Genomic DNA, 25,029 nt, shown 5'->3' with positions numbered 1-25,029 from the left:
GAAGTTTGACACAATTTGAAATTGGGAAAAGAAAGCATCTAGGATGACATCTATGCAACATCTATTTCTGTGATTTATGTTCTTTAAAACATTCATAATGTAAATTTTTCCACAAATCTATCTTGTGCATGCCAGAGAGATGTATATTTTTGGACGGCAATGGAACATCAAAGTTACAAATGAGGGCCAGGGATTGAGTCCCTTTCTCATCACATATTAACTGTGTGGCAGTGGGGAAGCCACCTCCCTCTCTTAGCCTCTGTCTGCCACCTTCAAAATGGGGACTTTTGTGCTACGTGCTAGAGGTGAGCACATGAGGATGAGAAGAATATGCGGGGGTCATTCAGCATGAGCTTGGCACACGCTTTGCCCTCAAAAATGGTCTCTGTTAGTGTACAACAGACACTGAATCTTCTACAGGGTTATCCCTGGAGTTTCTGGTACAAGGTTCAGCCCGGCTGTAGCTCTCTCTGATGACAACTCTGTCTTTGCCAGCTGCACTGAGACCTCTTAAGGGGAACCTTGTGAGAGATGTGTATTGAAAATAAGATTTTTTTCACATTAATTTCAAAATCTTTTTCTTCTTCCGAAAGATTCATACAGATGCCCTTCTGCCCAATCTCACCCCACATATTTAACTCTTCGTTCACTTATTCATTTATTTAACAAATACTTATTGAGAACCTACTATGTATAAGGTACTGTGTTAGGTACCATATAGAACACAGACATGACTTCTACATATTTATTCAACTATTCGTGTGTTTATTTACCAAATATTTTCTGAGCGCCAACTGTGTACAAATAATTCTGTTAGGTACTACGTAGAATATAATTATTCAAAAAAAACCTTGCCTTCCAGCATCTTAAAATCTAATCAATGATATACTTTCTTTGATACAGCAAATATGTACAAAGCTCCTACTATGTGCCAGCTTGTGAAAAGCTTTGAATGTGAGCCTGAGAAGGTTTAACTTAATCTTATAGGCAATGGAGAGCATCACAAGATTTGTGAGCAAGTGAGTGTCATAGTCAAGGTCATACCTACAAAGATGCATTTGGTGGTGGTGCCAAGAAGGAAAAGGAGGAGACAGCCCGCAGATGGGGGAGATGAGGAGGTTACTGCAATATTGTACGTGAAAAGTATATTTTTTTAAATAGGGTTTGTCTTGGGGGTCTGGATACCTGGAGTCATGTTCTGTAGCAGGAAACATTTTTCCTTTTCTTCAGATGAGGATATAAACTCAGTCGATGAGGTTGGATCCTTCGGAGGAGTTTCTTTACCTGGAAGAGATCAAGTGAAAGACCCTTTGTAAGAGGGCAAACAAGTTACAAGCAAGGACTTCAAGTTTTTGTCAAGTGACAATTTTTCTCCAGGGCTGGTGGCAGGCAGGAATTCTAACTATCATCATTACGTTATAATTATTCAGTACTCAACTCTTACCAAAGAACTGCCATGCGTGCTATCTCAATCCCACAGAAGCCTGAGTTTCCCCGTTTTATTAAAAAAAAACAGATTCCCACCCACAGGTCAGACTGAGTCCCACGACCTAGGACACTGAAGGTGCTCGGTATGTGTTGAGCCTGCCAGGTCATTATAGCTCCGACTATAAGATCAATGGGTGGATAATGGAAGTGCTGGAGCAGAGCAAGGGAGAGTGGCGTCATTAGGGAGCTGACAGGGGCTTGGTTGTCATGGCCCTGACATGTATGATTGTCCCCAGACTGTCATTCTGTGTGCCACTAAATAGAGTCCTATATGGAACTTTTCTCCTCCCCAGCTCTCCAAAATGTTTCTGTCTCTGCAGCTGTAGAATTGGAGTGAAAAGGAAAAGAAAGAAGATGATGGCACAGGCTGGGGTTAGGGAGAAGGCTATTTTGACAGCAGAGAGTTGAAAACATAAGAGAAGGTAGCTATAAAGCATGAAGCAGAAGATATAAAAAAAAATAGGAGGGAATTTCACAAGTATTGCTGTAGAGTGTGGGCCTCCTTCATGATATCCCCAAAATATACCAAGAGAACTCAACTCCTGAACACATTACTTTTAGTTACTCTGTTCTTTTGCATGAAACTGCTGAAGGACTATACCATGGCGTCAGAATATTATAAGCATTACCTGGTCCCGGAAACAAGGGTTAGGAATCAGGGCTCAACTACTATTTGTGAGTCACCCATTTAATCCTCCCAGTTTCTTCAATTGTAAAATGGTGATGAGCCAAAGTCAACCAGGCCTACCAGGTTTGCCTTCTGGACCTGTGCTTCTGTTGGTGCAGCCTGAGGGTGATAAGGCACAGAGCAATGACCCTCCGTCCAGTCGCTGCTGATTAGTGCTGAACTCAAATCCCCCTGTTGCTCCCAGGAGCCTCCCTCTGTGCCTGTGCAGCCAGATTTTGAGACCCAAGGGGAAGAGCTTCCAGTGCTTCACAGCAGGAGCATTTAGCACTTTTTTGGGCGATGTACAGAGAGAATGAAATGGATTTGGGCTTGAATAGGCAGAAAAGGGGCCCATTAGCTCACAGCTCTTCATCCAGTAAATCTTGTCAGGGGTCAGTGCTGAAAGCTAAACAGCTTAGCTGGAAAGCTGGAGGGAATGAGCTATCATTGGGCAAGATCACTTTGTAGTTCTGCCTCCAGGAACATAAAGTAACTGTAGCCAAAAGGCACTGGCTTGGGAATCATGAGATGGGAAATTGAGCATAAGTCAGACTCTCCCTTACGTTTGTTGAGTGGCCTTGGGCAAGACATTTCGTCTGTCCGTTCTTTGAGATTTCACTTTTCCCACTCATAAAGGAGGGATTGATCTAAGTCAGTGCTTCTCAACCCTGGCTGCCTATTTGAATCACCCAGCATGCTTTGTAAAAATGCCAGTGGCTAGACCTCATCTCCAGCAGTGCTGATTTGTGTGGCTGGTGGTGCACCCCAGCCATAGGTATTTTTTTTAAGTTCCCCAAGTGATTCTAATTTGAGCTAGTTCTGAGAACCACACATCTGGATTGGTGCTTCTCAAATGTTAATATGTGTATGAGTCACCCGGGGAAAGATTTTATTTTGTTTTATTTTTTTTTTCCTTTTTCTCCCCAAAGCCCCCTGGTACATAGTTGTATATTCTTTGTTGTGGGTCCTTCTAGTTGTGGCATGTGGGATGCTGCCTCAGTGTGGTTTGATGAGCAGTGCCATGTCCACGCCCAGGATTCAAACCAACGAAACACTTGGCCGCCCTGCAGCGGAGTGCGCAAACTTAACCACTCGGCCACGGGGCCAGCCCCTGAGGTTCTGCATTTCTAATACGCTCCCAGGTGATGCTTCTGCTGGTCTCAGGCTCACACTTGGAGTAGCAGCCTGCTTCCCTACTCTAGGACAAAGTCTGGAGACGTAGACCAAGAGGCCTTTCAGGCCATAGCAAACCCACAAACATCTTTTTTTCTCCTTTCTTTTTTTTTTTTTTTTTTTTGCCCACACAGTGAATTTTTAAAGTTTGAATTGCTTGACATCATTTAGAAATCAGGATATTTTACATAACCCAAATGCTTGGCTTTGCTTTGAAAACTGGAAGATCTGTAGCCTGAGGCCCTTGTTCTCATGTGGCAATAGTCAGCTGGGGCTGAGTGGTTGCTGCCCCTTTGCAGGGCGTTGGTTCGCTGGCTGCCAGGGTCCCCACAGAGTCAGGTCACTCACACCTGACCCTGGCAAACTTTGGGTGTGTGTCCCTTTGCTTTGTAAGACCGCATGAGAAGAGACAATGGCTTAAGGGTGATGAGAGCCCATGAGGTGAGCCAACCTTGAAGAAGGAAGTCCAAGATGGTGACTCTGGCTTGGGGAGAGGGCAAGGCACACAACTCTTAAAGGATGTGTGCTATGTAGAGCAGAAAATCAGAGTTTCACAGAAAGTGATTTGTGGACAGTCTGCATCAGAATTACTTAGGTGCTTGTTTTTTAAAAGATACCTGTACAAAAATATTTGTAGAAAAATATAGAAGAATATGGGCATGACTTGGAGTAGCCAGTGACTTCCTTAACAGGATGGAGAATGCATTACCCACAGGCACACACAAAATGGATAAATTGGAATACATTAAAATTAGGGACTTCTGTTAATCAAAGATACAATTAAAAAAGGTATGTGACAGAGTATAAAAAATTATAGACAATATGTATATTCATCAGAGAGCTTGAATCCAGAATATATAAAGAACACTAAAAACCTGTAAGAAATAGGTAGTCAACCTGCTAGAAAAATGAGTAAACGGCTTAAATAGGCATTTCACCAAAGGTAAAATCCAAATGGCCAAATAAATTTGTGAAAATTTCCTCAAGCTCATCAGGGAAATGAAAATTAAAACCACACCAGAACACCATTCGACGGACTGGCTAAAATGAAAAGACGGACAAAGTCAAGTGTGTGTTAGGATACACAACAACTGGAATTCACACACACTGCAAGTGTGAGGATAAATTTTGGAAATTTTCACTTGGGAAAACTCTTTGACGGTATTAGTTCAAGCTGAATGTATTCATATACTAAGATTCAGCAATTCTACTCCTAGGTACATACCCAAAAGAATACACACACATGTTCACCAAAACACATCAACTGAAATATTCAGAGCAGCCAAAACCTGGCAAGAACTCAAATATTCGTCTACACTGGAATAGATAAATAAATGATAGTGTGTACAATTAAAACAACACAGTAATGAGAATAAATGAATTACAGCCACAGGAAGCAGCATGGATGGAGATACTCACCTTGTGAACATTCGCCAAGCTGCACACATATAATTTCATACACAATTCTGTATGAATGGCAAATTTTAATAAAAGATGAATTAAAAATATTCCTGGAGCCCTTCTCTACCTACTCTACCTCAAAATATCTAGGGGTAGAGTCTGGGATGTGCCTTTTTAATTAGCACCTTGGGGATTTCTGATGTCCTCCAGAGTGTGAAAAACTGGAGTAGAGGGGGCCGGCCCTGTGGCCAAGTGATTAAGTTCGCACACTCCACTTTGGCGGCCCAGGGTTCGGATCCTGGGCGCAGACATGGCACCACTCATCAGGCCATGTTGAGGCGGCGTCCCACATGCCACAACTAGAAGGACTCACAACTAAAATATACAACTATGAACTGGAGGGATTTGGAGAGAAAAAAGCAGGGGGAAAAAAGAAAGAAAGAAACTGGAGTAGAAAGAGCTGATTCACCAGAGGCCTTGGGACCCACGAGCCAGAGGGCAGCTCCTGGAGAAGCAGCAAGGAATCCAGAAATTAGAGTGAACTCTATCACAGGAAGAAGAGCTGAGAGCTGCACAGGGATTTGCAGGTTACGGAGTACTTTTACGCAGGGAATTATATTTCAACATAAAGGAATTTGAAGACTCAAGCTGGGCCTTGAAAAAGAGCCAGAGATGATTCAAGGCAATAAAAAACTATGGTACAGAATGAAATACTTCAGGAAAAATATACAATTTTTTTAAGTGACTGAAAGGAAATAAACCAAAAGGTCTATGGTGGTCATTGCTGAGTCATTTTTAATCATGTTTTCTATTCTTTTTTCTACTTTCCAAATATTCTGTAAGGGGCATGCATTTGTTTTCTAACACTGGAGGCAGGTAGAAAAGTGGCTAGGAACAAAGGCTCTACAATCAGACTGTCCTGGACTCAATCCCTGGGTTTTTCATTAGCCATGTGACCCATGTGAACCCAGTCTATGTGGTTCAGATGGGACTGACTCCATCCGTAGCTCCAAAGCGGGGCACATGACTCAAGAATAAGCCAATCAGCTTACACTGTGCCATGGCCACGTGACCAAAGTTAAACCAATGAGAATTGGTCCCAGGCCCCTCATGAGCACTTTTAGGGGAAGAGAAGATTTTTTCCACTACACTTGGAGCTGTGAATGTGACAGTCTGGAGCTGTGGGGCCCACCACAGGGCGAAAGCTTGCCTGAGGTTGAGGCCAACCCAGTTCAAAGAGAGCTTAGGAAAGCTAACTTCCTAATGACATTATTTGAATATCTTGATCCAGCCCTACCTGAAGCAAACAGCTCCCAGACTTTTCATTTATGAATCAATAAATTACTTTTTGTGAAAGCTAGTTTCATTTTTATTATTATTATTATTGGTCAGAAAATGTTGCTAACACTCAATTCAAAAAGCACTGAGATTTATTTAAAAACTGCCAAACTGCCAAACACTTTCCAAAGTGGCTGTGCCATTTTGCGTTGCCATCAACAACCTAAGAGAGTTCCAGTCGCTCCACATCCTCACCAACACGTGACAGTATCAGTTTTTTAGTTTTAGCCATTCTAATAGGTTTACAGTTTTATCTCATTGTTTCACTTTGCATTTCCCTAATAACTAATGATGTTGAGCCTGTTTTTCATGCACTTACTTGCCATCCATGTAATTTTCTGAATGAAAGTGTCTGTATAAACGTTTTGTCCCATTTTAATTGGGTTATTTACCTTCTCATTACTGAGTTATGAGAGTTTTTTTTTTTTTTGCATTCTGGATACAAGTATCAGATATGTGGTTTGCAAATATTATCCCCCAGCCTGCGGGTTCCTTTTTACTTTCTCAGTAGATTTCTATGGGTGAGGGGAAAGCAGGGTTACCAGTAAAGAGATCAGCAGGGGAGGAGGAAATGAGCTTTGCATGCTCGTGAGACAGCAGAGGCCAGGCTGTATGTACCAGAGAGGTGGGTGATCATGGGCCTAAAGTTAATAAAGTAGAGGTAGGATAGAGAGAACGTTGTGAGGCAAGCAGAGGAATTTAGAATGGATACAGCAAGCAATAGGGAGTCATGAAACATTCTTGAGCATGGGAGTGGCATAATGAAAGGGGCACGGGAAGGACAGGGAGAGGGAAGGAGGACAGACAGGGAGGCCAGCTGAAAAGCTTCTGTGGCAATCTAGGGATGTGAATGTGAGAAGTGGCCTGTGATCCTGTTGCTGAGAAGTGAGAGAATGCAGTGAATGATGTTGTGTTTGAAAGTAAGAAAAGAGAAGGAATCTCCACGTATTGAATATGAGGGATGACAATGAGGAAGAGGCAATAATTGTAGAAAATGAATGTTAGAAGAGATTTAAGAGATCAGTTAGTTCCACTTCTAATTATACTATCAAAAAACTGAGGCTCAGAGAGGAGTAGTGATTTCACCAAGGTCACACAGCAAGTTAGCAATAGTCATGACAAATAAAAATGGCAAGTAATAGGATATATTGGAATATATGAGGAAGCCATTTTGTGTAAACCTAATTCGGCCTGACCTTGTCTTTCCAAAAGGGCCTGACCGAGGCCATGGAGCATGCATTGTATATCTGCTTTAGAGATTCCCTACGGCAAGAGCAAAGGCCCTTGAGATAAAGGTGCAACTTCTCTCCCCCTCCCAACATTGGCATCTCCTTAAAGATTAAGCATCTTTCTTTAGGCTGGGAACCAATTGCAGCGCTCATCTGTGACCGCCCAGCCCGAGGCAACACACCTGCCACCCCGCAGCGTTCACTGAGACAGCAGACCTATCTGCCGTTTCCATCAATCGCTGTGCTGACAGAGCAGCCTCGTGACTATTGTGGGAGGGACATTTCAATCATATGTGAAACACCCTCTTTGAGGGCATATAACCACCCTGTATACCCCCACTTCTTTGGAGTGCTCTGTTCCTTTGTGGAAAGACTCTCCTGGGTTATAATCCTCAGATTTAAGCTCAGAATAAACTCACCCAAATTTTCATTTATAGATTGGTTATGGATTATTTTCGTCGACAGTTCTTGGCGTAGTCATGGCAGGATTTCAGAGAAACCCACCGGAGGCCACCTGGAATCTACACTGAGCTGGCATTTGGTACCAATAAGGGCCCATTGAGCCCCCCGGATTACTGCATTCTTCAGGTGACCCTGGTGAGTTCTTCTGAAACCCGGACTTCTTTATTTTAAGTTGACGGTCCAAGAGTTTATATGAGCTGGGTAAGGTCTTAAGACTAGAGGTTTTTAAGGGGTACTGGTACATACTCTAGGTAAGAGGAACCTAGGAGGAATTTGCTAGGCCAGAGGAGCCTAGAGGAACTTGGGAGTGAATGGAGAAGGCTGACGTTTTTAACTTGGCTTTAAATTGGAAAGAACTGTGTTTACAAAGTCTGAACAAACTGCTTGATAGAGAAATGAGAGACTGAACGTGTTCAGCTCCAAAGAAAACGGACATTTGCTCCTCCCGGCCTTTACCAAAAGGCGCCCTTAGGTGACTAAGGACCTCAGCAGGAGTGTCAGAGGATCAATCCTCACGATGTGCAGCGGTCCCATAGGGAACTCCACTCTCACTCATGGTAATTAATTACAGGCTCGTCCGGGGACGCGCACATAAGGGCTGGTCACCCCGTGCTCTGAGCCCCACGTTGGTTTTAGACTGCCGGAGGAGAAACCGAGGCACGTAAGAGAGTGTTTATGACCTTTTATAGGGAGTAACACTCACAAGCAGCACACTTCTGACCCACTACACTGTCCTCAGAAGTTGTTTGGACTTTATAACAAAACGAAATTAAAAGAGAAGCAGGAAATCGAGCTTCTAAAACAGTCCGAATCAGTTCCCGAATGGGCAGCCTTTCCTCCAGACTCCGGTTGGCTTTATGCTGTGATTGCAATTGCTTAACAAAGGGGGATCCCAAGCCAGATTGCTAAAGCCAAATGAAAGAGAGAAAGAGGAAAAAACTGGGAAAACAAGTTTTTCCACCGCGGTCCGCTATGAGAACACCTAACTAATATAAGGAAAACCTTTGCTCTGTCTGTCTGTGTGTGTCTATACATGTCACAAAAGTTTTTATATTTTACCTCCGGATGGTACAATTTCTAAAGAGCTCTATTCCATTGACTTAAAGTAAGCGCTTACAAAAAGTTTTTCTGAATAGAACAACCCAAATGTCTTTAAAGTTTATGGTCTGAATTAGGGCTGCCCCAGGGAGAGAAGTCCAGGGCATCCTCACCTACATACCGATCTATATGACCAGATTCGTATCTAAAGTTATAGGACCGCACAATAACCAGACCCCATCTGCCCTGAAATCATCATCCCTTGCTACAGGAACCCCAATGGGGGAATTTTCAAGGTAATGGCTCCTTTTCTTTCATCTCTCTTAGAGTTACAAGGGCCATTTTCGTCTCCTTTTGAGCTTTGCAACCGGGAAACAAAGAAATCTTTAAAGAGTCAAAGGCTCCACCCCCGGGAGCCCCAACTTTGAGTTTCCAGGCCTGATCACCCCAGCAACCCTAAGTGGGGTGCCCTCTCTTGACAGTTGACTCATTGAGTATTTTAGTCACCTACTGAGTCAGTCATGAGGGTAGGAGACCTGTGATTTATTCTGTGAACTGTCCTGCTGGGATTGTGTGCCCAGCACAGGAACTGTTGTGTGACTCTTATCTTGATAACCCTCTGGAAGAGGCCATGAGGGCAAGGTTCGATCTCTTCTTTTCCTTTCTTTGTCTGTTTTACTCATCATCTCTTCTGTTGTCGCCAAGTTGAGGTTAAGTTCAGGCTGGACCTGACCAGAACCTGGACCTTCTGTAAAATCAAAAACTTGAGAACCTTTTGCCAGGGACTTAACTCTCAACCCTGGTACTGGGAGCCCCGGCCTCCAGCCAGTTCCAGGCCTTTGTAGGCTCTGCACCCTTCTCCAGTCCACCGTCAGTCGGACACTGGCTTTACTGCCATGGGGAGTGCCGTAAGCATCCCCAGAGACTCACCACTTGGGTGCATTCTAACTAATTAGAAAAACTTTCAATTGCATAGGTTATGCCCCAGAAACTCCAGCTGGGAGAAAACTTGAGGGGTTTCTCTGTGCCTTTATGATGCAATTGGACAGGTAGATCAACCTAGAATGTCATTCAAGTTACAATCCAGTTTCCGGGAAATCAAGAGCAACTGTCCTTAGAAAATCCTTGCAAGACTGGAAATACTGCTCTAGAGGCAGTTCGGATTCCACCCAGTTCCTTTATCTCAAAAGGGATTATCATCGCCCCTCTCCAGAAACTACTACCTAGCCCATTACTAATTCCTAAGACTGAAGAAAAAAAAAGGGGGGGGAGGGGGAGGAAAAAACAGCTTCCAAATTCTTTTTGGTAACAATCTTGAGTTCTGCTAAGTGATAAAAATCTGAGTATCTGGGTCATTTTGGGATTGGATAGAACACAAACATTGCTAAACATCTAAGTTTATCTACTTTTGGCTTTTTATTGCAGAGATGCTAAAAGTCTTCGGGTCTTTTACTGTAAAGTGACGTGTTCTTAGAAATTATGAAGTGTTTAGAATGCTGATATAAAAGACAATTCATAATTGCTAACCTTTTGTCTGTTAATGGTTAAAAGTTCTAATTAACATATATAATTAAAGCTATTGGAAATTAATAAAAAAAAACAGCTGTGCATTCAAAGAAAGTTAAAATGTATGTTTTCAGTAAAGAAGGTATAAAGAATGGAAGTAATTTTGTTTGTTCGGTTAAGAAAGATAAATTTGTCCTAATGTACTAGAAGGAAGAAAGCAAGCATGGGACAAATTCTGAATGCAAAAGAAGTTATAGAAGGTTTGTGAAAGAAATTCTGAAAAGAGTTTTATGCCTGGTGAAGTTGGCTAAGATTGAAATGAATCTAATTAAGTAAGTGGGTTTTAATATGAAAAAGTAAACTGGTACAAAAACTAGAATTTGGCTTTCTCTCTTAAAAGGATAATTTTCTTAAACGCTTAGTCTGCTCTTGATAAAGAGATTATAAAAGATTTTTTCCTTCTGAGTAAGTTTACAAAAGATTTATGTTTTGTTGTATCTATGTTTATGTTTCCTAGGTGCAAAAAGACAGAGGTCTCTCTATTAAGGTTTTTTTGTTGTTGATACCTAAGCATTGTTTCACAGTGAGTGTTGTTTAAATAAGTGTTTTAAAAATCTTTTGATATTTTTGACAAGCTTCTCTCTCAAAAAAAAAAAATTCAAGTCCTAAATAAAGGTTTTCCTTTGACCTGGATGAAGGAGGAGGATTTCTTTGAGGATTTTGAGAGGGCCCCTGGGACTTCACAGAGAAATTTGCTCTCTCTTCCTATAAGGTGGAAGATTCTAAACTAATTAAGCTTATTTGGTCTGTTAAATTATACTGGAAGCATTGTCTGATAAGTGATGATAATCTTTCTTAGTTGGTATTATGTGGTAAATGTTATTGATATAAGTGTTTTGAAAATTATATAACATTCCTAAAATTCTGATCTGTCCTGGCTATCAGCCATAATTCTAATTATTAGTTTAAGGTGTTATATATCACAGAAATAGCTAAGTTTCTCTGTCAATTGTCATTTTTAAGTCTTTTGTTGTTTACAGTTAGTTGTTTTACTCTGATGCTTTTTGCTTTTGCAAATATGTCTCATCTTAGGAGGAATTCATGGAAAAGACTATGACACACTCTGGATTACAGTTTTCTGGCAAACTTTCAGATCATAGAACTGAACTAGGTAAGAAATTACAGAAATCTAATAGAAAAACTGATGACCTCATAAAACTGCTAACAGAAGTTTAAGATCAAGAACAGATCATACAGGACTGAATGAACTAAGGATGATTATAATTTTTTTATGACTTTTGTTTGAAATTTTGTTTTTGATGTGTTGTTTTGTTTTCTCAGATTTAAGGAAATCTTTTTCTCTTTTCTCTTCTGCTAACTATGCCTGATAGCAATTTAGTGAAATTATAACTTTATGAGCAGAACTGAAACATTTATCTTTTTCTCCCTACCTGATCCCTCCAGAATTTGGAAACTCTTTGTGAGTGAGTATGGTTATTTCGTGGCAATATAGTTATATGCATAAGTTCAACAAGAATCTGTTCTCCTTATAACAGGACACATTTGTTATCTTACCAAAACTTTGACTGGAATGTCATATTTGAGAGAAACATACAGACTCAGATATGACAATACTGCCTTTGAGGAATAAGGTTGACTTTCTGGAAATAAAGACACTTGGAAATATGGGCCTGATACCCTGCTTTACAGAGAGAGATTCCAGCAATCTTGCCTGGTAAGTAAGGAAGCTTGCTTATCTGGCAGGTGCAAGGAACCTCAGAATATTTTGGGGGGACATCGAGAAGAGAGGAATCCACCCAAATCTGTAGGTACTGCAGGCAGAATCTGACGGCAAGTTCTTGGCTTGGTTTTCCTGGCCTCGAGAGGTCTTTAAAGTTCAATCTGAGATTCCTCATAAAAGAATTCCAGCAAAGCAGATTTAAGAGCCTACATGATCAACTGCTATTCTTGCTGCACTTATGTAAATAATTGAGCCAAGTTTCTTGAAACCAAACTTATTTTGCAAACCAATTAGTCTTAATTTGACTATCTTTGGTAAAAATGAGGGTGATTTTAGAGAGAAGAATTATGTTTCAGTGAAAAACTATAATATGCATTTGTGGATATTAGATCCTAGTTCTGTTAATTGTCTTTGAGGCTTTTTCCACCTGTGAACTGGACTGAATCCTGAATTCTTCTACTGAAATATCTGGTTACAAACCTCCAAACTAATGTTTTCAATTTTTACCTCATTTTCATTTGGAATCATTGAGAATTGAATATGCTCTTTTTCCTGAAACCCTGCAAACTGAAGCTGAACGACTTGAGAGAAACTTAAGAGAGATTCCTATCTGTTGCTGTGTAAGCTGTAAGCCACTCAAAAAGATACCTGAATGCCCGATGACATCATCAGAGACATTTCAAGCTGCAAAAAGATGCTTTGACTCTGACATCTAGAAGTCTTCTTGACTGCCTGCCCCCTGGACGCAGGAACTAGTTTATAATTTGCTCCAACCATTAACCTTGTTACCTTGCTTCCAACATCACAAGGGAGAGAAGACCACAACTGCATTCTATTGTTTAACTTGGTTTACAAATGGATCTTACTTAAATGATAAACAAGGACGGTTATCAAGCTGGATACGCTGTCCAGCCTCAAGAATGCCTGCTGCTTCCCATTAGCTCCGCTAACCCAGTAAAAGATTTCCTTCTACAGGCTCAAGAAATTGCCACGGAACAAGAGAAATAGATATGGCAGTCAAAAGGGGGAATTTTTGACACCCCCTCACAGATGTGGTTCGGGCCCAATAAGAAACCCATAGTACCTATTGAAGCACAATTGCCACTGCTCCAGCATATACACAATTAACCCACTGGGCACCTGAAAAGATGATTTTATGGGGAAAAACCCACTCCATGGGTCACAAGGCCACTTTCCTCTTGCTAAGGGACCCTTTGAGGTATGGCAATTGGACTTTGTCCAAATGCCACCATCTCAAGGATATAAATACATCTTGGTAATGATTTGCATGTTTTCACATTGGATTGAAGCCTTTCCTTACAGAAGAGCAATGGCTTTAACAGTAGGTAAATTACTATTAGAGAGAATAATTCCTGTTTGGGGAATTCCTACTGAGTTACATAGTAACCGGGGAACTCATTTCACGGGACAAATAATTAAATCTATTTGTAATATTTGGCCAATAATGCAACATTTCCATTGTGCTTACCATCCCCAGTCCTCGGGATTGGTGGAACGAACTAATGACACAATCAAAACTCAATTGGCAAAACTTTCAGAAGCATTTAATCTCTTATGGCCGAAGGCTCTTCCACTAGCGCTCCTCAATCTTAGATCTACACTCTTTGGTAAACATCGACTGTCTCCTTTCGCGATAATAACCGGACGGCCTATGAAATTAAACGAAGGAATGTATGAACCAACTTTACTTAGAGGAGACATTTTACATTATTGTCAAGGTCTCATCAAGGCACTTAAAAGAAATGAAAGATTGGTAGCTGATTCTTTCACAGAGAATTCCCAGAAATTAAGGATCTTGGACTGTAACCTGAAGAATTTATTTATTGAAAGAGACATCAAATAAAACTGTTTGCAGCCCTGTTGAAAAGGACCATACCAGGAGGAGAAGAAGACGGCATCTGTTGTAGACAGCTGTCCCAAGACTCCGGACCAGGTCTGTATTCCCAACCTTATATCTCATTTAAACCTTTGTTATGCTTAAACTGTATACCTATTTTATAATTTGTTTGGAATATTATTATACTTAATCAAAGGGATTAATTTGGAACAGACTGGTCTTGAAGGCCAGGCATTTATCGAGTGACTCCTAATGGAACTCAGTGGTTACGTGGAACAAATCTTTGGCCTTTCCTACTGCCTGGATGGCTAAAACATTGCACCCTGAGTTTCCTTTAAAAGCAGGGAAGGAGTCAGGCTGAGTTAAAACCTGTTGCCAATCTCCCTCTCTTTAAGGCCGGATGGGCTTGTTCAGTGTTCCACTGGTATGGCTATATTTTCAGCTATATTTGCTTCTTCTTTGGGGCTAAAAGACGTCATTATTACATATGAAAGCTCTGACTAAATTGACTCAAGAAGCCCTTAATGATAGTCAAGCAGGAACAGCCTTATTAAATACTGAAATGTCTTTAATGAGAAGGGCTGTCCTTCAAAACAGAATGGCTTTAGATATTCTTACTGCATCCCAAGGTGGTACATATACAAGCATTCAGACTAGATGCTGTGCTTTTACATGTGATGAATCTTCCAATGTGTCATCTCTGCTGAAACTCATGAAGGAGCAAGTGGATGCCTTGTGCGATCCGACACCCAGTCTTGAATTGTTTGGCTAGCTCCCTTCCGGTATCAGTTCCCTTTTCCGATCCGGATTGGAATTCCTATTTCTACTACTTCTTGGAATTCTTTTACTAGTCATAATATTCAAATTAATTGTTGTTTTCTTTACTCAGTGTTGTAAGAGTGGCATACACACTAAAGTAATGATTGCTCGACAGCTTGAGATGGTTGATCTGTCTTATAACCCTGGACAAATTTCTTTTTCTGATAGGGACTATGACTAAGAATTCATTTCAGACCAATCCTTTTAAAATGCTGAGTTATTATTGTTACTGTACTTGTTCTATAATCATATACAAGGTAAATGTAAACTGTCATAGAAAAGCACATATACAATGTTTGTGCAACAATCTAAAATTAATTGGAAATTACATGACATATGAAACGCTTCCTCTGTTAATATATATATAACTCTATACTTGTCCACTATTTCCCCCAACGTGGACGACTAGGCAAATGAATGAAATAAAAGCCTAGCACCGAGGGGTCATGATGGACCCAGGGCAGGCAGCAACCACCCTGGCGCTGAGGGACAATATTTTGATCATCAATGCTTTCTATCGAAAGATTAGAGATCAAAAGGGGGAAATGACAAGTAAAAATGGCAAGTAATAGGATATATTAGAGTATATGAGGAAGCCATTTTGTGTAAACCTAATTCGGCCTGACCTTGTCTTTCCAAAAGGGCCTGATCGAGGCCATTGAGCATGCATTGTATATCTGCTTTAGAGATTCCCTACGGCAAGAGCAAAGGCCCTTGAGATAAAGGCGCAACTTCTCTCTCCATCCCAACGTTGGCATCTCCTTAAAGATTAAGCATCTTTCTTTAGGCTGGGAACCGATTGCAGTGCTCATCTGTGACCGCCCAGCCCGAGGCAACACACCTGCCACCCCGCGCATTCACTGAGACAGCAGACCTATCTGCCGTTTCCATCAATTGCTGTGCTGACAGAGCAGCCTTGTGACTATTGTAAAAGGGACATTTCAATCATATGTGAAACATACTCTTTGAGGGTATATAACCACCCTGTATACCCCCACTTCTTTGGAGTGCTCTGTTCCTTTGTGGAAAGACTCTCCTGGGTTATAATCCTCAGATTTAAGCTCAGAATAAACTCACTTAAATTTCCATTTATAGATTGGTTATGGATTATTTTCGTCGACAGTCAGAAGCCATCCAGATCATTGGGTGCAGACCTTGCTGTTTCCATTACATTAACCTGACCTCAGAACACTGAAGTCTAAAGTCTCTAATCCAGGAAATATATCACTCACAGAAACTTGCCAGAAATGAGAATTCACGCCCATTTCTCCTCTCTCAGTCTCTCCTTGCTCCTACCCATCCACTGCCGCCTCCAGCTTTAGGAAGAGAACTAAACAGTAAACGTTTCCCAGTGTGCTTTTTTTCCTCCACCCACATACTTTTTCCTTCTTCGACCTGGCAAGCATACCACCAGCAGTTTTTATGATGCAAAACTCACACTGTCCTTGTGAGAAAAAATATCAGATCAGAACTACAGCTGCATCTATATGCATAGATATATCTCAGATCATAATCTTGAGGGGAAAAAAAGCAAGTTGCATAATGATATTTTGTCTAAGTTTAAAAATCTTCAAAATAAATTCTTTGCGATGATTAAGAGTACATGAATATGTAATAAAAGCACAAAACTGCTGAATTCAAGAAAGGGATTAATTTGGGGGAAGGAAAAAGGGGATGAGATTGGGAAGAACTACCAGCAGACCCTAAGTGTATCTGTAATGTCTTATTTTTTGAAAAGTTAAGAGAAAGAAGGAAAGAAGCTCTGAAGCTCATGTGGCATAAAGAAGAAATTTGCGAAAGCTAGACGGTGGGTTTATTGTTCTAATAGTCTCTATTATCAGTAAGTTCAAAATGACTCACGAGTTTTTAAAGTTCAAATGTGAAGCATCATTTACTATTGTCCGCATTCACCATGGATGGACTGTTGTTATCCCGATGATTCGTATTTATCAAAAAGGTGGAAAGGAAACTGACAAACACCAGAGATCATTGGAGGCAAATGTTTCTCTCCCTCATCCTCTGTTTAAGAATGTATGTCTGCCTAATTTCTTCAGAAAGTGTTGAAGATAAGGGGGAAGTGCTAGAAGCTTTTAGACCAATGAACTTTGGCATGACTTGCTCTGTGGCCCCAAGTGAGCAGCTGTAGTTTATTATTAAACAATGGCAAGGATCTCCAAGGGTCCAGAAAGTCAGAGATGACTACAGTTGATCAGAAACTCACCCTCCCTCTATGTACAATTGGGAGATTTATGGCGCAAACGAGAAACATCACAGGGGGACCGATGCTGCAGGCAGAGTCCACACGTGAGAATGCGGCACCTGGGGTCGTCAGAGCCAAGGTTCGTCATGTCACACCGCAGCAAACCAGCTGGGCAGCTGTCCAGGGCTCAGTGCCATCAACAGCCTTCTCTTTTCCTGCCTCCCTTACCCCTAAGGACCGTTGGTCCCTGCTGTTTACTCCCACTTAAACAGACACAATGGCAGAAACAGCCAAAGAAACGTGAGCACAGACTCCTGCGCCAATGGCGTCAGAATTAGGAAGAAGGGATGTGGGAGTGGTTCCTATTAGCTAACAATAAAACAGCCCACAATTACTGAGGGGTTATCAGAAGCTAGACCCTGTGCTAAATCCATGAAATGAGTTATCTGATTTAATCCTCACAAAAACTCCATGCGATGGATACTACCATTAGATCAAGTTTACAAACGAGAAAACTGAGGTTCGAAGAATATAAGAGACCTGTCCAAAGTCACACAGCTATTAAGTTGTTCCAGGATGTGTCTCCTACTTTGTTCCATTTCTCTATGACAAATAGGGGAACCTAGAAGAGAATGTTTATATCAACTGGCTTCAGACTTAGAATATGCATATCGACCTCCCTAGGGAAAGCCCCTACAAATATGGAGAACAGTATCGGGGGATGGCACAAAAAGCCCTAATAGAAATAAACAGCAAGCTGACTCTTGGTGAAAAAGTGAATCCAGCGTTTCATTGGATGCTAAGCAATTATCAGTGGCAAAAAACAGGGGAAAGAATAAAATACTGAATGATAGCGCCATCAGAACTTTGAGGAAGCTTCTCCAATATTGGTTGGTTGTTTTGAGCTGCAGAACTCCTCTACATGGAATCTTGAGCTGAAGGACAGAATGTCAAACCGAAGCAGTTACTCCAGCTAGTGCTGGGGGTCAGGGAGCGGGGGCAGAGCTCCCTAAGACACCTCCGCAGGCCGAGTTTATAGCCCACTCATTTTATAGATGAGCAAAATGGAGGCCTAGAGACAGAGCATGATATGCTCGGGCCATGGAAATGTAGTTAATCTGGCTAACTTATTTATTGTGCTTAATTAACTGTGTGCCAGGCTAAGTGTTTCACACAGAGACTTAATCCCATCCCATCCCAACTTTATGAGGAAGGCATAATTATATCATAAAATATACAGATGAGGAAACTAAAACCCAGAGAGGTTAAATAAATTGCTCAAGGCAAGTCAAAGAAGCAAGATCAAAGCCAGACAGTCTGGCCTCCAAGGGCGGGTGATCACCCACGATGATGCCTGCCCCCATGGAGAGAGACTGAGTCACATCTAGTCCCCACTCCCTGACTTGCAGACCAGTGATCCTTCGTGTTCTCCCACCCACGTGCTGTGTCTGCACCCATGGGCTACAATGACAGCAGGATTTAGCAAGAGGGTCTGAAAAATTTATAAATCCCAGAAATCTGGAGAAGCAAAATGTTTCATAGCTGAAGGTCGTGCCTTTGTGCCAAGGGCACTGTTTGAGACTTTATTTGCTTATGGTTTTAGGTCCAGGTGGCCTTAGCCTGGGAGCCTCTTCCTCCCGGAGGTGTCAAGCTGTCTAGGCTGGGACCTCAAGCAGAGGAAGCAGAACGTGGTGCTTCAGGTTTGCTTTGAGGACCTCTAGAGCCTTCCGCATTGTGAGCCCAGGTCACAAGGCTGCAGGTGAAGTCATCTGTCAGAGAGTAGAAAGCCCTCAACGGGGGATGCTCCCGGGCTCCCCTCCAAGGAACCGTGGTGAGGCTCCAGGAAGACGTGGATTCCTCACATTGTTAGGAAGGCTTCCTCGGCTTAGTGCTCTTCCATCTCCCAGGGAAGTCCTCCCCCAATCCACCTCCCTGCCCTAAAGCCACCACTCCTCCTGATAAATGCCGTACTTGCGACCACAGGGCCCCATTTGGCCCTGCTCTGAAAAGAAGGAAGGAGTTTGCATTAGGGTAACCAATCATCCCAATTGCCTGGGACCACCCCGTTTCTAACACTGACTGCATCCTGGGCAAACCCTCAGTCCCAGGCACATCAAAATGGTTGGTCACCTATGTCAAGTCTCAGATAACTTGACAGTTTCTTAGAGCAAAACTCTCTGTGGCCTCAATTTGACATACCAAGAAAAAAATCACACTGTAACAGGTAGGAGGCAGGAAATTGCTTGTTTTTCTCCAGTAACAGCAACTCTGATGAAAACAGGGTTGAGTGACTGAGGCCAAGTTTATGACCACCGATGGTCCCAGAGGAACTCACTTCCTGACCTCTCTTCCTGACCTAGGGAATCCTGGGAAGAAAGGAAGGAAGGGCTTAGTCACACCCTGGGAGTGGCAGCCAAGAGCAGCACTCCTTCCTCACAGAGTGAGCTCAAAGCCTCTCTCTTCAGGAAAAGCAGATGCTTCCCAGGCTTCACTCCCTTTTCACAAAGCCAGAATGACAAATACTGAATAAGGCACAGAGAAGAGTGAGCGAGGACTCACAACCATCACCCTGTCTTTAGAAAAGCAACTCCCCCACCCCCAGCAAATCCCTGAGCCTTCACTGAAACAACCACCTCAGCCAAGCCACAGGCCAGAGCCCCCCCGAAAACTCACCTGGGCCCCAGGACAGACTCGGCTCCCCGGGGATGCAGAAGCAGCCACCCATGTGTGCACCATCCTCCTCAGGCCGAGACCCCTGGGAACACCAGCCAGAAGAGCACTGGGAGGGGACAGCCCTCCAAGAGTGTCCCTCCTCCCGCCTCCTCCCGGGCACACAAGGGACCAAGGCCCCAGCTCAATGCACAATGCAGCCTTTGATATCCTGGCTGCAGCAGGAGGCCCAGGGAGGATGGGAGGGGCAGCCCAGCCCTCAGGACCCATAGTCCTTGCACTGTCAGGCTCTGACTGGGGAGCGGAGCTCCTCCCTGCCTCTCTGCAGATTGCTTCATGCCTCTCAGGCTGTGGCACATTCCTCACATTCTGGGATTGAGATACACAGTTGGTTCTTGCGGGGGCGGTCAGGGCGGGGGAGGAGGACAGAGACCATCCCAGGAATCAAGGCTGCTGTTCTTGCTCCCTCCTGACTGCCTTGGCCCATGCTGCCACTGGGAGATGGAGCCCCACCCAGGCTCTCTGCAAACACCTCCCTTGGCTGTTCGAGTGAAGCTGGAGCTCTGGGCACAGCATCTCCCCTCACCCCCAGCAGCATCCATGAGCCAACCCCTCACTGGTGAACATGCGACCCCCAGCCGCTGGCTCCCAAAGTCTTGGTCAGAAGGAATCCGGGAAATCTTCTGATGGAGTGCAGCATATTACAGATCAAAGGATGAAGGGCCACGCGTGTTAAGGCTACAAGTATGCACAAAAACTGGTCACACCAGACTAATGTCTTTTCCATTTTGGATAAGGAGCAAAGCAGGGGAATGCAGTTGACACGGTATGGCTGAATTTCAGAAAATCTCCCAAAGGAGACAGAGAAAATATGGCTGAATGCCAACAAGGTTAGACAGAGACATGACTGATCTAACCAAGCTCAAGGATCACTAATTACTTAACGTTTCCTAATGCTAGAGCAAAGCTCAGTGGTGAGTGGTCCGGAGGATGAGGAGGTATGAGCCAAGAGAAGGCAGCATCCTGGTGACCTGCCTTGCAGGCTGCTTGGAGGATAGACTTGAGGTCATTCTCATGAGCATTTTTAAGGAAGGAGGAGGCCTGGTCAAGTTTATATTCTGGCAGGAGCACTAGGGTGACAAAGTAAAGGATAGCTTAGAGGTCAGTCTCACTGGTGAGGTCAGAAGTGTCCACTGCACACACTAGTTCAGCCCCAGGTGATGGGGTCTTGCCACATCTCTGAAGTCTGGCTTCAGTTTCAATACTGACTCCTCCAGACTCCCAGTCACTGAATGTTGACTACGGGCCAGGCATTCATTATACGTGACTTCATTTAAATCCCATAACAGCACCATAATGTAGGCATTATCATCTCTATTCGGGAAGTGAGGAAACTAACGAAGAGGGGTGTATAACTTGTCCACGGCGTCACCACTTATGAATGTCAGATTCGGGACTTGAGCCAGGTCTAGTTGATGCCACAGCCCAGCAGCTTCACTTTTCTGATGTACAAGTTCTTTCCATGACTGCAATGAGGAAGGATTCAGTGATCTGATACTGACCCCTCTGGTGCCAGCTGACCTTTTATGGAAAACCCAGGAGAGGAGGGCTGGGGGTCCAGGGGGTGCAGGGGGCACAGTGTCTCTCTGATCACAGTGCCACCATGGAGGCTGTTTTCTCTGTGCACATCTGTTTAAAGTATCCACTTCCCATAAATTATGCCCTAGCTTCTCCTTCACCAAAGCACAGTGTTCTAAGTATGGATTAGGATGTTTTCTTAGGCCTGAGAAAAAAGGGCAAAGGTTTCTTTAGAAAGCAGCCACTCAAAACTTCGTGAGGTACATGAGAATCAGACAGTGAAGAGAAACCATGGCCTAAGTTGTTCATGATGACAAATACTGAGACTTGTCATTTCTCCTTGACTTGCCTACATGCCATTCTTATACAGGTGCAGGAACAGAGATCAGAAATTATGAATGATCAAGACCAACCAATGGAAGGCCATCTGTCAGAGATGACACCCTGAGGCAGCTTGTTGAGATGCATATTTTGGCAAATCTGAAATGAATGGTCCATTCTGGATAAAGTCATTGCTTCTCTTGAGATGCAAGAAACCAGTGCTATTCTACTTATGGGTAGCTCAGATGAATTAGCCAGAACAAAGAGCTTTCTAGTCAGAGAGAGCAGCAGGTGCAAAGGCCCTGAGGCTGGAACATGTGTAGCATGTTAAGGGGAAAAAGCATGTGTGGTTGGAGTCTAGTGAGGCAGGGCAGGGTATAGAGATAAGGTCAGACAAAGCACCAGGAGGCCAGATTGTGCAGGACCTTGAGGGCTATTTTAGGATTTCAACTTTTACTCTGAGTGAGATTGGAGCCAATGGAGGATGTTAAATAGAGGAGTCGCATGATTGACTTATGAGTGACTCACGGCTGCTCCTTGGAAAATAGGCTGCTACTGGGATTCCAAGTATGCAGCAATTATAACATCCAGGAGAAAGATGATGATGGCTAGAACCAGAGGGATAGCAATGGAGGTGGCGGGACGGGCTTAGGCATTAGACATAGTTTTGAACGAAAAGTGTATTAGTCAAGGTTCTCCAGGGAAACCGAACCAAGAGGACATATACAAATCTGTGATGCAAGGAGGGCAGTGCCCAGTCTCAGGAGCAGCCCCCGCGAGGCTCCAGGCAACGAGGAACATGGTGGAATGTTCCTGTGGTAAGTGATCAGACATTCTGATTTGTTCTGGAAACCAGACATGTAGATTTTCAGATGAAGTTTCCAAACTTTTAGATATTTAGAAACTAATTCAGAAAATCTTCCAAAGCACCATGTGGGCCAGTACTTCAGGGCAGACACAAGTTCCTAGAAGGCAAATCCAGCCCCAAAGCAGCCAGTTTGCCCCTTCAAGTGTAAACTTGAATTTTTTTCTTGGAAAATTTCCAATCTAGTTGGGATAATAAAATATGCACTTGGGTACTATAATTCAAGGGAAACTGAAAGCCCATGTTATCATGTTATGGGTGGAATTGTGCCCCCGAAAAATAACATATTGAAGAGCTAACCCCAAGTACCTCGGAATGTGACCTCATTTGGAAACAGGGTTGTTGTAGATTGTAATCACTTAAGTTAAGATGAATTCATACTGGAGTAGGATAGGCCTCTAATCCTGTATGTCAGGTGTCCTTATAAAAAACACGCTGCGAAGAGATAGACACACAGGCGAAGTCCGTGTGACAATGAGGGAGAGACTGGAGTTACGCAGCTGCAAACCAAGGATTGCCGGGGGTTGCCAGCAAGCCCTCAGAAGCTGGGAAGAGGCGAGGAAGGATGCCCCCTGCTCGTTTCAGAGGGAGCACGGCCATGCAGACACCTTGACATTAGACTTCTAGTCTCCAGAATTATGAGACAACACATTTTTGTTGTTTTAAACCACCTAGTTTGTGAGAGTGTTTTAGGTCAGCCCTAGGAGATTAATGCAGACCCCAGGAGAGCTAGGAACAACACGGCACTCATTAAGTCCCATTATTCAGTGGACAAATATCCATAGAGCTCTACTACGTCTAGGCATTGATCTAAGTCGTGAGGATACAGCAGGAAACAAAACAGACAAAAATCTCTCCCTCGTGTAGCTTACTTACGTTCTAGTGAGGGAAGAATAAATCAGTAGGTTATGTAATATGTTAGACGGTGGAAAATGTTATGGGAAAAAAAAGAATGAGACTCCTAGAGTAGAGGGGCTGTAACTTTCAAAAGGGCAGGGAGAGAAGTCATCACTGAGAAGGTGACAACTGAGCGACTGAAAGGACATAATGGAGGATCCTGGGCATTCAGGAAAAGAACCTGCCAGGAAAAGAGCAATGCCAGTGCAAAGGTCCTGAGGCAGGGGTGTGCCCAGCATAAGGAAGAGCAGAGGAGAGTATAACTTGAGCAGAGTGAGAAAGGGGCAGGAGGCAGAGGGTACCCTCAAAGGAGCAAAGAGGGCTTAGAGAAGGAGCCATTTATAAAGGTGTGGGCAAGGCTAAAGAAAACCAGCAAGGAGGGCAAGGCACTCCAGGGCTAGGAATACTAACAAGCATGAACATCCCTAATCCTGAAGAGACAAGAGGAGAGAGTGACTGTTGGAACCTAGCAAGAGCTAGCTTCAGGACTGATGACAGGAGCTGTGCCATTGACAGAGGAACACAGCCATGGCCCAGCCAAGGCCATGTGTGCAAAGGGGCCAGAGGAATAAATACTTCATCCTCTCACCTCCCATCTTCACGTTGGCTGAATACAACTGGAAGCCAAAGCTCAGAGAGCAGTTTGAGGACACCTGTAGGGCCAGCCTCCTGGGGGCACAGAGCAGGAGAGAGAAGAGCGGAGAGTGGATTTCGAAGGATAGCTGAAGATTATCCCGAGCAGGGAGAGGCGTAGGAGATGACGTTAGAGAGCTAACAGGGCCTGGGCGTGCAGAGCTTGCTGGACCATTTTAAGGACGTTGGCTTTCACTCTGAGTAAAATGGCAGCCATTGCAGGGTTTTGAGCAGAAGAATGACATGATGTGATTTAGGATTTGAAAGAATCAGCATCGGGAGGCAATTGCAGTAATCCAAGCAAGAAGAGAGTGTGGCTCGGGCCAGGGTGGTAGCAGTCGGGGTAGTGAGAAGTGGTGAGAGTCCGGCTTATTTTGAAGAGAGAGGCAGAATTGCCTGAGGGATTAGATGCCGGCTGTGAAAGAAGGAGGAGAGAAGGATGGCTCCCCATGTTTGGGCCTGAGCACCTGGAAGAAGTGGGGTAGCCATGGCCTGGGATGGGGGATCCTGCAGGGGGAGCAAGCTCAGCTGAGAGGGCAGGGCACACATGTTGAGTAGGAGAAGTCTCTTCACCATCCGTCTGAAGACATTGAGCAGGCAGTAGGATACGCAAGTGTGGAGTTCAGGGGAAAGGCCTCTACTGGAAACATAAGCTTGGGAATCGTCAGCGTATAGAGATATACTGGAGATATGAGGAGGAAGCTAGCACATCCCAATGGGAAAAGCAAAGAGAGCTTCATGGAGGAGGTGGTATGTGACTGGGGGCCTTGAAGGATAGAATTTTGACAGGCAGAAATAGGTGGGAAGAGAATCCTAGATGGAGGAAAAGCCCTGGGGGAGGCGGGGCCGCTGACCCGCTGACCAGGGCAGAGGTCACCAAGCTGCTGGCTCTGACCTCACCTAGGAGAGCTGACTGCTCTTTCCAAAATATCAGTCTCCTGTTTCTTGGCTCCTGCAGCCAACCTGGGGTCAAGGGCAGGCGAAGCCTCACCCTGAAGGTCAGGAGTGAAAGTGTCCTTAGACAGTAATGCGTCCACTCTCTGTGTCATGTTCTCCTCCAGCCCATCTTAAGAATGAGGAAACCGAAGACCTCAGAGGCTGTTCCACTTGTTCTCTGTTTTCTTGGGATGTGTGTGACAAATCCT

General features: G+C 43.7%; 1 protein-coding gene across 5 annotated transcripts in view; it reads right to left on the bottom strand.

The window, feature by feature from the left end:
- SH3TC2 (SH3 domain and tetratricopeptide repeats 2) overlaps nt 1-20,065 on the bottom strand; it is a 71,285-nt gene extending 51,220 nt beyond the window's left edge. For 2 of the 5 annotated variants that reach the window (XM_070569224.1, XM_070569226.1), the window contains exons 1-2: nt 19,594-19,803; nt 1,186-1,284 (exon numbers count right to left, since the gene is read on the bottom strand). In XM_070569224.1, the coding sequence (XP_070425325.1) occupies nt 1,186-1,284; nt 19,594-19,645 (151 nt within the window). In that variant the 5' untranslated portion in view covers nt 19,646-19,803. Of the gene's footprint in view, nt 1-1,185; nt 1,285-19,593 lie in introns of all 5 variants that reach the window. The other 3 variants (XM_070569225.1, XM_070569223.1, XM_070569227.1) reach the window with 3 other exon arrangements.
- Nucleotides 20,066-25,029: the final 4,964 nt, after the last annotated feature.

The sequence above is a fragment of the Equus przewalskii genome, chromosome 13 (genome assembly GCF_037783145.1).
Source record: "Equus przewalskii isolate Varuska chromosome 13, EquPr2, whole genome shotgun sequence".
NCBI lineage: Eukaryota > Metazoa > Chordata > Mammalia > Perissodactyla > Equidae > Equus > Equus przewalskii.
The sequence above is the reverse complement of the archived record's forward strand: the minus strand, read 5'-3'. Positions and strand labels throughout refer to the sequence as shown.